Here is a 14,333-nt window from a genome sequence, read left to right on the forward strand (position 1 = left end):
ACATTTCAAAAAACAGGTAATCTTCACATCTTCACATTACAGTAGCTCTTCATATATTGGTTGGTTACTAAAACCAACTAACAGAAAACAGATCTGAGAGACACATCTGCTCAGCATATAGTTAGAATCATAGAATCATGTAGGTTGGGAAAGACCTGTAAGATCATCAAGTCTGTCCTGGTTTCAGTTAGAACAGAGTTAATTTTCTTCCTAGTAGCTGGTAGAATGCTATGTTTTGGCTTAGGATGAGAAGAGTGCTGATAACACCCCGATGTTTTAATTGTTGCAGAGCAGTGCTTACACCAAGCCAACGACGTCTCAGCTTCTTGCTCTGTCCTGCCAATGGGCAGGCTGGGGGTGCAGTAAGAGCTGGGAGGGGACAGACCCAGGACAGGTGACCCAAACTAGCCAAAGGGGTATTCCATCCCATCTGACGTCATGCTAAACAATATATAGGGGTGGCTAGCCAGGGGAGGGGGACGGACTGCTCGGGGTTAGGCTGGGCATCGGTCAGCGGGTGGTGAGCAATTGCATTGTGCATCACTTGTTTGTACATATTATTAGTAGTAGTACTATTATCATCATTGTATTATTATTATTATTATTGTTATTATTATTTTCCTGTCTTATTAAACTGTCTTTATCTCAACTCACGGGCTTCACTTTCCATTTCTCTCCCCCGTCCCAGAGAGGGAGGGGGGAGGGTGAGCGAACGGCTGTGTGGTGTTTAGCTGCCGGCCGGGTTAAACCACGACAGTCTTTTTGGCGCCCAACGTGGGGCTCAAAAGGTTGAGATAACGGCAGATCTGACCAGAGTGAGTTAAACTAAAATTGGTATAAGTATTAGACCTGCTTAATAGTCACTTGTCATAATGCTGATTGCTTTAATCTCAACTCTGCTGCGCCTGTTTTCCAAATTGAGTATTATAGCACATTATTTTCTGTATTTGCTCTCTGTCATGTTGTTTATCCTCTCCGGGCCCTGGTTTCAGGTCATTATGGTACTGTGTGTTGTAACAGTGGCTTATGAGACAATGAGATATCTGGTCATGACTCTAACTTGGTATTTGTACTCAGTAACATCGTCGACTCTATACTTTGGAAACTGTATCTTGGAAACTATTAGCAATTATACCTGTTGCCTTTTTTCATTAGGGAGTCAATCTGTGGAGGGGAAAGGGGAAGATATTTTTTCTTACTTGATCACTCTCCCTTTCTCCTTCACCACCCCCGTATCCTCCTTGATCACTCTCCCTTTCTCCTTCACCACCCCCTTATCCTCCTTGATCACTCTCCCTTTCTCCTTCACCACCCTCTTATCCTCCGAGCTTGTTACAATAGCTCTCCAAGATATTGAATATCCTTGGGATACTCAGACCAGCATAGTCTTGTTGTTATGCCTCCTGAATGTGCTTCAGGTTTTGCTTAAAGTTAAACAACTACTTAGGAAGCTCATCCAGAGATCTGCCCGGAGGCAGTATAGTTGTGGGTGCCAGGGAGTATGGGAGGATATGGGCAGGCATCTAGAGCAGTTGGCACCCCCAGTGTTTTGGAAATTCACCCCTGAACAACTGCAAAATCCTCAAAAACTGGCAGAATGCTTGAAAAAAAGGTGTCATGATTCTGGCAGTTCCAAAGTAACACAAATCATTGTAACATGCTGGGGCCTGGCTCATGCCTATCGAGCTGCCATGGATACTGCTATCAACTTAGTGACAGACCCTGCGGCCACTCCAAGTCCTGTGACAGATCCAACGGCCACTGTGACCCCAACAGTGGACTCTGCAGCGGCTCCAGTTCCAGTTCCTGCAGCCGCTCCAGTTCCAGTTCCTGCAGCCACTCCAGTTCCAGCTCCTGCAGCTGCTCCAGCCCCGGTTCCTGCAGCTGCTCCAGTCCCAGCTCCTGCAGCTTCTTCAGCTCCAGTTCCTGCAGCTGCTCCAGCTCCTGTGGCTGGGTCAGAGAAAAGAGCTGTAGCAATGCAAGTTGACCCTGCAGAGGGTATTCCAACCCCTGTGGCAGACCCTGTAACGGGGTCAGAGAAACGAGCTGTAGCAGTGCAAGTTGACCCTGCAGAGGGTATTCCAACCCCTGTGGCAGACCCTGTAACGGGGTCAGAGAAACAAGCTGTAGCAGTGCAAGTTGACCCTGCAGAGAAGGTGAAAAAATGGTATAGAGATTCAGGTTGTTTAGAACACAGAGAGTCTTCTGCCAAATCTAGGTATAGAGATGAGGACGACGCTGGGCCATCAGGGATTCAGGAGGAGGAAGATGAGGATGCCGAAAAATCAACAGTAACTACCCGAAACCTATACGAGCGTGAGCTACGAGATGGGCGAAAAGATTTTGGTCGCTGTATAGGTGAGCAGCTTGTCACCTGGCTGCTCCGGTGCTGGGACACCAGAGCCAGTTGTGTGGAATTGGACGGCAGGGAAGCCAGGCGGCCGGGATCTCTTGCTAGAGACGCAGGCATTGACAAAGCAATTGCAGATGGAGCACAATCTCACAGCCTCTGGAGGCGTCTCCTGTCAGCTGTGAGGGAAAGGTATCCCTTCAAGGAAGAACTTTTATGTCTACCAGGCAAGTGGACCACTATGGAGAAGGGAATCCAGTACCTGAGGGAATTAGCCGTACGGGAGGTGATTTATGAGGATCCAGACCTCAGACAAACATCCAAAGATCCAGATGAAGTCAGGTGTACACGACCCATGTGGCGGAAGTTTGTACGGAGTGCACCATCATCATATGCCAGCTCATTGGCAATAATGGCCTGGAAAGAGGATGAGGAACCCACAGTGGATGAAGTGGCTAAACAACTCCGGCAGTACGAAGAAAGTCTCTCCTCTTCCTTACAGGCCTGCGTCTCGGCTGTGGAGAAACTTTCTGAAGAGTTCCACCAACTTAAAGATAATTTATCTTCCTCCCCATCTGTACAAACCTCAGCTTTCATGGGGAAGCGTTCATCCGCACAAGTAAGACGATATGGTGGGTACACACCCCATGCCACCCTGTGGTTTTACGTACGTGACCATGGAGAGGACATGAGAAAAAGGGATGGAAAATCTACTGCGACCCTAGAGGCACGGGTACGTGAGTTGCAAAAGAAAACAATCAGGAAAAAGGGGTTCTCTGAAAAGTTTGCTGCTCCAACTTCCAGCAGACAGTCCTTCAAACACAGAAACAAAGAAGATTCTGTCCAGGACTAGTGGGGCCCTGCCTCCAGCCAGGGGGAGGAAAGGGACAATCGAGTTTATTGGACTGTGTGGATTCGATGGCCTGGCACATCAGACGCACAGAAGTATAAGGTTTTAGTAGACACCGGTGCACAATGTACTCTAATGCCATCAAGCTATAAAGGGCCAGAGCCCATCTGTATTTATGGAGTGACGGGGAGATCCAAGCAGTTAACTGTATCGGAGGCTTGAAGTGAGTCTAACTGGGAATGAGTGGGAAAAGCACCATATTGTGACTGGCCCGGAAGCTCCGTGCATCCTTGGCATAAACCACCTTAGAAGAGGATGTTTCAAGGACCCAAAAGGGTTCCGGTGGGCTTTTGGCATTGCTGCCTTAGAGACAGAGGACATTTAACAGTTGTTTACCTTGCCTGGTGTGGTGGTTTTACTGTGCTGGGCAGCTAAACACCACAACTGCTGTCTCACTTCCCCTCCTTAGATGAGGAGGAGAAGAATAAAGCAAAGAACAACTCATGGGTTGAGATAAGGATAATTTAATTAAAGGAAAACAATAATAATAATAATAATAATAATAATAATAATAATAATAATAATAATAATAATAATAATAATAATAATAATAATAATAAAATAAAGATTATTATGAACTAAACAACTTAACTAAAGGGAAAAAAAAAGGGAAAGGGGAAAAGGGGGGGAAAAGGGAAAAAAAAAAAAGGAGGAAAACAAACAAATAAAACAAATGAAGGCTACGTGGAAGTGCAGAAGAAAGAAATTACTCTCTACTTCCCACAAATGAGCAATGCTTGACCACGTCCTTGAAGCAAGGCCTCAACGCACGTAGCCCATGTTCAGGAGGAGGACCGACGTTTTCACAACGAAAGCCCACCCCTCCCCTCTTCTTCCTGTTTCCACCTTTTATTGCTGTGACATCATATGGTATGGAATATCCCTTTGGTTGGTTTAGGTCAGCTGCCCTGGTGATGTTTCTCTTCTCACTTTTTTCTCACCCCCTAGGAGGGTTAGAGAGAGTCCCGATGCTGTGCCAGCACTGCTCAGCAGCAGACACAACACTGGTGTGATACCACTGCTGTTCCAGCTACAAGTGCAGAGCACAGCACTGTATGGGCTGCTGCAGGGAAAGTTAACATTCCAGCCAGACCCAGTACAACCTCCACCCCTTATTCCATAACATTTGTGTCACACTCAGATCCTCCATACTTTAGCATACAAGTATTCTCATCATTATTCCTTGTCCTTTAACAGGACAAGGATTTAACAGGACAGGATTAATAGGCAGGTATATCTTTAATTCCTTAGGTCTTTCTTGGAAAATGTTCATAAGAACTGTTGATGATTAGGTCTTCATCTGCCAAAGTGGCTGCTCAGGGCAGGTGGAGTTGGATGTCTGGACGCCAGCACCAGCTTAGCTCAATTCCTTGTTGCACTGCCCGGCTCTTTGCAAAGTTGACCTGTCGTTGATCCTGCAGCATCTTCCTACAACATATAACTTGGATTACAGATTAGTTTTCTCTCAAGGTCAAATCTCCTTGAGGCACACACTTGATATCCCCATTCTTTTGCATGACCCACCAGGTATACCCTGGTCCTTGGGCGAAGACAATCCCACGAGTGGGTTTGCCTTTTCCCAAGGCAGGAGCAACCCACACTGCCTTCCCCATCCACCTTCCTACATGCACTATAGGGACTTTAGCTCCTTTCACTCTGTGTAGGGGTTTTGTTTCGGCAGGACCAGCATGGCTGTCAGACCCCCTATTGTTAACTAGCCAAGTGGCTTCTGGTAGATTTATGTCCCATTGTTTTCATGTCCCAGCACCCAATGCTCGTAACATAGTCTTTAACAGTCCATTGGACCTCTCAACCTTCCCAGAGGCTTGTGGGTGATAAGGGATGTGATACACCCACTCAATACCATGCCTCTTGGCCCAGGAGGTGACAAGATTGTTTCGGAAATTACTCCCATTGTCAGACTCGATTCTCTCTGGTGTACCATGACGCCATAATACTTGTCTTTCCAGGCCCAAGATAGTGTTTCGGGCTGTGGCATGGTTTACAGGGTATGTTTCCAGTCACCCAGTAGTTGCTTCTACCATGGTGAGTATGTACCGTTTGCCTTGGTGTGTTTGTGGGAGTGGTCCAATATAGTCAATTTTCCAGGCCTCACCATATTGAAACCCTAGCCATCTCCCCCTGTTCCAGGGAGATTTTACCTTCATGGCTTTCTTGATTGCAGCACAGGTCTCACATTCATGGGTAACCTGTGTGATGGCCTCAGTGGTCAAGTCCACCCCTTGATCACAAGCCCATCTGTATGTGGCGCCCCTTCCAGATGTCCTGATGTTTCATGGGTCCATCGAGCTACAAACAGCTCACCCTTACGTTCCCAGTCTAGGTCCACCTGAGATACTTCAATTTTCGAAGCTCGATCCACTACGTTGTTCTGATGTTCTTCAGTAGCATGACTCTTGGGCATGTGGGCATCTATATGACATACTTTTAGATCCAGGTTTTCTACCCAAGCAGCAATATCTTGCCACAGGTTAGCAGCCCTGATAGGTTTACCTCTGCGCTGCCAGTTGCTCTCTTTCCATTGCTGCAGCCACCCCCACAGAGCATTTGCCACCAGCCATGAGTCAGTGTAAAAATACAATGCTGGCCATTTTTTCTCTTTCGGCAATCTCTAGGGCTAGTTGTATGGCTTTCACTTCTGCATACTGACTTGACTCACCTTCCCCTTCCATGGCCTCCACAACTCGTCTTGTGGGACTCCACACAGCAGCTTTCCATTTCCAATGGCTTCCTACCACATGGCAGGATCCATCAGTAAACAACACATACTGCTTTCTGTCTTCTGGCAACTCATTGTATGGTGGTGCCTCTTCAGCACGGGTTACCTCTTCCATTGGCACCCCGAAATCTCTGCCTTCCGGCCAGTCCATAATCTCTTCCAGGATTCCTGGGCGATTAGGTTTTCCCATTCAAGCCTGCTGTGTAATTAACGCTATCCACTTACTCCACATAGCATCAGTTGCATGGTGTGTAGTGGGAATTTTCTCTTTGAACATCCAATGTAACACAGGTAGCCACGATGCCAAGAGGAGCTGTGCTTCTGTACCCACAACTTCTGAAGTAGCTTGAACACCCTCATATGCTGTGAGTATCTCTTTTTCATTTGGGGTGTAATTGGCTTCTGATCCTCGATAGCCCCGGCTCCAGAAACCCAGAGGTCGACCTCAATATTCTTCTGGGGTTTTCTGCCAAAGGCTCCAGGTGAGCCCATGCTCCCCAGCTGCAGTGTAAAGTATGTTTTGCACAGCTGGTCCGGTACGGACAGGCCCAAGGGCTACTGCACGAGCTATTTCTTGTTTGATTTGTTCAAAGGCCTGTTGTTGCTTGGGGCCCCACTCGAAATAGTTTCTCTTTCGAGTCACTCGATATAGAGGACTCACAAGCTGACTATAGCCTGGAACATGCATTCTCCAGAATCCCACAAGGCCTAGGAAAGTCTGTGTTTCTTTTTTGCTAGTTGGCGGAGACATTGCCGTTATTTTATTGATCACATACATTGGAATATGGTGACGTCCATCCTGCCATTTTACCCCCAAGAACTGGATTTCCTGTGCAGGCCCCTTGACCTTATTCTGTTTAATGGCAAAACCAGCTTTCAGGAGAATTTGGATTACTTTCTTCCCTTTCTCAAAAACTTCTGCTGTGTTGCCCCACACAAGGATGTCATCAATGGTGCTCAGGAGGTGCTCAGGAGCTCCCCCTTGCTCCAGTGCAGACTGGATCAGTCCGTGGCAAATGGTAGAGCTGTGTTTCCACCCCTGGGGCAGTCGATTCCAGGTGTATTGGATGCCCTTCCAAGTGAAAGCGAACTGCGGCCTGCATGCTGCTGCCAAAGGGATGGAGAAAAATGCATTAGCGATATCAATTGTGGCATACCACTTGGCTGCCTTTGACTCTAGTTCGTACTGGGGTTCTAGCATGTCTGGCACTGCAGCACTCAATGGTGGTGTGACTTCATTCAGGCCTCGATAGTCCACTGTTAGCCTCCACTCGCCATTAGACTTTCGTACTGGCCATATAGGACTATTAAAGGGTGAGCGAGTCTTTCTGATCACTCCTTGACTCTCCAGATGGTGAACCAACTCATGGATGGGAATCAGGGAGTCTCGGTTGGTGCGATATTGCCGTCGGTGCACCGTTGTGGTAGCAATTGGTACCTGTTGTTCTTCAACCTTCAGCAATCCTACAACAGAAGGGTCTTCTGAAAGGCCAGGCAGGGTAGACAGCTGCCTAATCTTCTCTGTGCTCAAAGCAGCTATGCTAAAAGTCCACTGGTATCCTTTTGGATCCTTGAAGTGCTCTCTCTTGAGGTAGTCTATGCCAAGGATGCATGGAGCCTCTGGGCCAGTCACAATGGGATGCTTTTGCTACTCATTCCTAGTTAGACTCACTTCAGCTTCCAGTACAGTTAGTTGTTGGGATACCCCTGTCACTCCAGAGATAGAGATGAGTTCTGTCCCTTGGTAGCCTGATGGCATTAAGGTACATTGTGCGCCAGTGTCCACTAGAGCTTTGTATTCTTGTGGTTCCGATGTGCCAGGCCATCGGATCCACACAGTCCAATAAATCCGGTTATCCCTCTCCTCTACTTGGCCAGAGGCATGGACCCTCTAGTCCTGGTTGGAGCGTCTGCCACTTAATTCTTCCAAATGAGAAGCAGAGGTCCATTCATCAGGGTCAAGAATAACATCAGCTCTTCTACTGCCTCTGGGGAACTGCCCAATAGAAACTGGAACAGCGTTTTTCTTAGGAGCCCGTCTTCTTGCTGCTGTATTTCCTTTCAGTTCACATACCCGAGCAGCTAGGGTTGAAGTAGGTACACCATCCCATTTCCTCATATCCTCCCCATGGTCACGCAGATAAAACCACAAGTTGCCACATGGTGTGCATCTTGGGTACTCTCTCTCTTGAGCAGGCGAATGCTGATTCTTAGTGGCTGAAGTATCACGCCGTCTAGATGAGGGGGAATATGCTCGTTCTATGAGGTGGTCAAGTCTTTCAGACAGTTTCTCCACAGCTGAGACACAGGACTGTAGCGGAGCAGAGAGATTGTCTTCATATTTTTGAAGGTGGCAGGACAGATTATACACTGTTGGTCCCATCCCCTCATCCCAGTTAATTACTGCCAGTGTACAGGCATTAATTGATGGTGCACTCCGCACAAATTTATGCCACATGGATGTTGTGCACTGGACTTCATCGGGGTCTTGAGGTGTCTGGGCATTGTCCAAATCACTATAAATCATCTCCCGCACAGCTAATTCCCGTAGATGCTGGAGACCTTTATCCATAGTGGCCCATTTGCCTACTTGATATACAATATCTTCCTTATGGGGATATCTTTCTTTCACAGCTGCCAGGAGTCGCTTCCAGAGGCTGAGAACTTGTGCCTCTCTCCCAATTACTCTGTCAACGAGCCTTTCTGTAGAGAGGGATCCCAGCTGCTTGGTTTCATTGCTTTCTAATTGTTGGCTAATGGCCCCAGCATTCCAGCATCAAAGATGAGGATGTGTCGACCGTAATCCTTTCGTATTTCTCGCAACTTACTCAGGGATAGGGATCGAGTGGTTTCTGATTCCTTTATGATTTCCGTCTCTTCTTCCTGCTGTTTTTGTGATGGCTCTGCTTTAGAGGTGCCTGTCATTTCCCCTTCTCCCTCCTTCTTAGGAGAGGCTTCTTCCCTTACTAAAAAAGATGACTTCAGTTTCCATTGTTTTGACTTGACTATGGGGGCGACTGATACCATAGTTGGTTGGTCCTCTGGGTCAGCCACAGCATGTGTTATCTGGTCATCAGACTCAGAAACTTCCTCCCTCTCTTCAAGGTGCTGGATGATGTTAAATAGTGTTTGATAGGAATAAACCAGGACCCAGCACAATGCTGCAAGCTGTTGTTCTCTGGCATTATCAGGGTCAGGACATACAGCTCTCAAACATTCTACCAGGTTTTTAGGATTTTGCACTTGCTCAGGGGTGAAATTCAAAACTATTGGAGGAGACACCCGTGACAGGTACCTGCCAACATCATCCCACACACCTTGCCACTTGCCACAAGACTGTTTCAAGACAGATTCCCAGGTAAGTTTTCTAAACAATCTACTAATCTTAGAGAGAAGAGGAAACCCGTTATTCAGAATTAGAAATAGCAATACATGAGTTACACATGGATGTTCAAAATACTCCCAAACTGTTGTAATTAGCCCACTGTAAAAGAAGGAAGAGGTACCATTCCTGACATTATTCATAAACTGACATCCAGATGAGGAAAGGAAGGCAGTGTAGTTCTGAAAATTCTCTAAAAGATAGTTTCCATGGGACCCAAATGATAACAGTGCAGAGCCTGAATGCCAGATTAAACTCAAGGCCAGTGCTTGGCAGCACAGCGAATTCAAAAAAATGAACACAGATTGTAGCACTTTGTCAGATCGGATATATAGGAGAAAGGAGACCATGACACGGATTGTATGACATATGATCAAACAAGCCATTATTAACAGGACACTGAACATGGTGACTAGCAAGTAAGTGTGTTAGTTGTACACGTTTTAATCAATTCTCTTGTTATCTCAACCCTTTGAGCCCCACGTTGGGCGCCAAAAAGGACTGTGGTGGTTTTACTGTGCCGGGCAGCTGAACACCACAACCGCTCTCTCACTTCCCCTCCTTAGATGAGGAGGAGAAGAAGTAAAGCAAAGAACAACTCACGGGTTGAGATAAGGATAATTTAATTAAAGGGAAATAATAATAATAATAATAATTAAAGATTATTATGAACTAAACAATTTAACTAAAGGGAATAAAAAAAGGAAAGGGGAAAAGAGAGGGGGAAAGAGAAAAAAAAAAAAAGGAGGAAAACAAACAAATAAAACAAATGAAGGCTATATGGAAGTGCAGAAGAACGAAATTACTCTCTACTTCCCACAAATGAGTAATGCTTGACCATGTCCTTGAAGCAGGGCCTCAATGCACGTAGCCCATGTTCAGGAGGAGGACCGACGTTTTCACAACGAAAGCCCACCCCTCCCCTCTTCTTCCTGTTTCCACCTTTTATTGCTGTGACATCATATGGTATGGAATATCCCTTTGGTTGGTTTAGGTCAGCTGCCCTGGTGATGTTTCTCTTCTCACTTTTTTCTCACCCCCTAGGAGGGTTAGAGAGAGTCCCGATGCTGTGCCAGCACTGCTCAGCAGCAGACACAACACTGGTGTGATACCACTGCTGTTCCAGCTACAAGTGCAGAGCACAGCACTGTATGGGCTGCTGCAGGGAAAGTTAACATTCCAGCCAGACCCAGTACACCTGGCCTCTTGGAGGACCCTTCTGTTGTGGGGTTGCTGAGGGTCGAAGAACAGCAAGTGCCAATCGCTAGCACAACTGTGCACCGGCGGCAATATCGCACCAACCGAGACTGCCCGATTCCCATCCATAAGCTAATTCGTCAATTGGAGAGCCAAGGAGTGATCAGCAACACTCATTCACCTTTCAATAGTCCCATATGGCCAGTGCGAAAGTCTAATGGTGAGTGGAGGCTAACGGTGGACTATCGGGGCCTGAACGAAGTCACACCACCACTGAGTGCTGCAGTGCCGGACATGCTGGAACTCCAGTACGAACTGGAATCGAAGGGAGCCAAGTGGTACACCACAATTGATATCACTAATGCATTTTTCTCCATCCCTCTAGCAGCAGAGTGCAGGCCACAGTTTGCTTTCACTTGGAGGGGTCTCCAGTACACCTGGAATCGGCTGCCCCAGGGGTGGAAACACAGCCCTACCATTTGCCATGGACTGATCCAGTCTGCGCTGGAGCAGGGGGAAGCTCCTGAACACCTGCAGTACATCGATGACATCATTGTGTGGGGTGACACAGCAGAGGAAGTTTTTGAGAAAAGAAAGAAAATAGTCCAAATCCTTCTGAAGGCCGGTTTTGCCATAAAACAAAATGAAGTCAAAGGACCTTCACGAGAGATCCAGTTTTTAGGAATAAAATGGCAAGATGGACGCCATCAAATCCCAATGGATGTGTGTCGCATTAAGGGGTGTAGCTGATTAACCGTTACATGATACATGCATTTACATCAATTGTTTGCCACTTTCTTACCTTTTGATGGGCCCATACTTTATGCTTTATCCTAAGGAGCATAGTTCCATTATGACTGAGTCCTAATGCAATGATTGGATATACATTGTATACGGTGGCATTAAGTATAAAGGCAACAATTTTATCATTTTCTGAATAATGGTTAAAGTTGACTAATTGGCACCATGCATGAAACTCTTTTTCAAATTCTGAAGCATTATCCCAAATCAATTTTCGAATTTCAGTGGGCAAAGTTCTTCCTTCTCCCTCTCTAATAATAGCTGTTCCTACAGATTGTATCCATAACTGCGCTTGGATGCAGCTCAAGGCAAGTGAGGTATTGCCTTGGGTTTTTCCAAGGACATTTACAATTAATTGATGATCATTTTCCTCAATTTGTTCCCAATGCGGCAAAACATTTGATAGAAGCCATTGATTTGCTCCTAAAGCCAATAAGGATGATTTTATTGGTTGTTCCAGTTTCCTTAGGTCATCTGTAGTAGCAGTTATTCTACTCACTAGGACCTCAGCATCAATGTTATTTAATATACCTAATCCTGTTCCCAATAACCCAGTTGCATCCCGTGGCCCTTTTTAGGGACCAACTAGGGTCAAAGAGAATTTGTTGTTGAATTATGTAAGGACCTGTGTTGAAGATGGAAGGAGTTAGACCAATGGGAGGCTGAGTAGGTTCGTTTTCAAGTATCTGAGGGGGCAGAGGCTTCTTAGTAATTCTGTGCCTCTGTAACCCCAAAGACAGTACATAATTATAGGTTTGGTGAAAGTAAAATTGTACCAGCAATCAAAATTTGGTTCAGTTATTTTGGAAACTGTCTTAATTTCAGTCGGCCGATTTTAAGTGGATCGGTTAGTTATTGGGCAACCAATTTGTATTGTCTGTCCAGACATGGCTTGAAGTTCAGCCATTCTTAAAGAATCGTTCCAACTCCATTCATCTTTTGAAAATATTTTGTTTCCATGTAGAACTAAAGTAGAGAGATTTAGGTCCTTTCTGTTTTGAGATGTTCCAGTGACTGTGCTATAATGTGACAATACATGGTTAAATGCCATGGTGAAACACCTCAGCTCCATGCACAGCCACAGTAGCTAAGTTTCCTTTAAGGTCTGTAATTGCATCAAGGTCAGGGTAAAGCATAGCATTATTAATCCAAACTGTTGATATGTCATCTTCCAGCTGTCCATATACAGTTTGCTCAGGGTTCCTGTGAACACAAAAGAAAATAAAATATGCTCGGTTGTATTCAACCGGCAGGGTTAGAAAGAGGGTGAAATAGCAATCTTTGATTTCCCATGCATAGAAATATTTGGGAGTAGTTAGCGCTATTACTACTGTTAGATACACAGAGGGCTTTCACTATCTCTGCCATGTTTGGAACTGTGGCAGTCAAAGGTGTAGTGTTAGCATTCAACTGTCTGTAATCCACTGTAAAATGCCATTGCCTGGTTGGTTTCTTCACCGGCCACACTGGTGAATTATAAGGTGAATAGGTCCTTTTAATAATGCCTCTTTCTTCCAATTCTGTTACCACCCCGTCAATCCCCATAAGTGCTGCTGCTGACAACAGATATTGTTGAACATTAATGATTTTAGCGGGGAATAAGGGTATGGATGTTTGTAACAGGCTCAATCTCATGGTGCCTGAACCCCTTTGATGTGTCGCAAAACTCCACAAAGTTCCATCAGGGAGTTCCCACATATGACCATGCAGTATGTCAAATCCTAAAATATTAGTATATGCAGCACCAACTAATACTTCTACCCTGGTTAATTTTTGTTCCCCTGGCAGCCAGAGTGAAATTTTTGCAGTGGGGCATTGTTTTTCCACACCATTGATTCCCATGAATTTAACCCTGTGTTGACCAGGTGTTATGCTCAGGGTCTGTGCTGTCTCATGTGTAATTACTGACATTTGGGTCCTGGTATCAATAAGAAAATTTACCAATATTTTTCGGGGTCCAATGGGAATGGTAATGATAGGGTCAGAGTGTTCATTAGAGAGCCATTGCATTGCTAATACCCACCGAGCAGGGTGACTCACTGTCCTCCCTGGGGATAGGAGTTTTTTTGCTGACACCACAACTCACTCCATTCCCTATTAGGTTTGAACCTCTCTTTGAATTTGGGGTATCTGGGATTTTGAGTGTGGATTTGGTGGACTCGCCGAGAGTGGTCTTGGGATTTAATACTGGAAGAACTTATCCAGCCCATTTGGCGTCTGTACTTATCTATGTCTTGTACCAATTCACTCCAAGTGGAAACAGGGGAGTTCAGATTTTGCCTACAATCACTATCATCATCCCTACAAGCAGCTAGCATGTGATCCTGGGTATTTGCTACAAACATCTTAAGAAGACAATCAGGGAGTCCACAGATGAGAGGGGTTAATCGAACTGGGTCAATAGGAGCTAACATTAGGGATTTCATTAATTCATCTCTTTCATACATGTATATTGCCTGAATGCAGGCTGCTTTCTGTACTGCTACAGCCGGGTCAGCTCCTGGTGTGGTGGTTAAAAATATTCCAGGTTTCAAAAAGCTTCCTGCCTCTTCCTCACTCAACATCATTCGATCTCCTCCTTTAAGAGAAACTTGACACACATACTCAACTTCCGATTCCCCTGACCGCCTTGAGAACTTCTGCTGTATTTTAACCAATTCTGCCGGTGACCACGGAATCGTTCACACAGTAGTGTGGATTTCATCATTATCATCAACAGCAGTCTCAGTCTTAACCAAAGGTCTCAAGGAAATCAATTGAGGTTCAGAATCAGAAATCTCTTCAACACCATCATCACTGTCAGACCAGAAATCACTATCCCAGCTTTCAGGTTCTGCACTGTGCAGCAATCTACAAATCTGCTTGACTGGAGCGCAAGGCTGTACTTTATTTAACAGATGACTAACCCTCTCCAGCATTCACCAACATTCCCTCACCAACATAACCAACATTC

The 14,333-nt window shown here is 45.7% G+C and overlaps 1 protein-coding gene across 1 annotated transcript in view; it reads right to left on the bottom strand.

The window, feature by feature from the left end:
- Window positions 1-12,414: 12,414 nt before the first annotated feature.
- Window positions 12,415-14,333, bottom strand: part of LOC116501373 (E3 SUMO-protein ligase PIAS2-like) — a 78,306-nt gene continuing 76,387 nt past the window's right edge. The window contains exon 12 of the mRNA XM_032206887.1: window positions 12,415-12,583. Within this exon, the coding sequence (XP_032062778.1) occupies window positions 12,421-12,583 (163 nt within the window). The 3' untranslated portion in view covers window positions 12,415-12,420. The remainder of the gene's footprint in view (window positions 12,584-14,333) is intronic.

The sequence above is a fragment of the Aythya fuligula genome, chromosome W, assembly GCF_009819795.1.
Source record: "Aythya fuligula isolate bAytFul2 chromosome W, bAytFul2.pri, whole genome shotgun sequence".
In the NCBI taxonomy this organism is placed as follows: Eukaryota; Metazoa; Chordata; class Aves; order Anseriformes; family Anatidae; genus Aythya; species Aythya fuligula.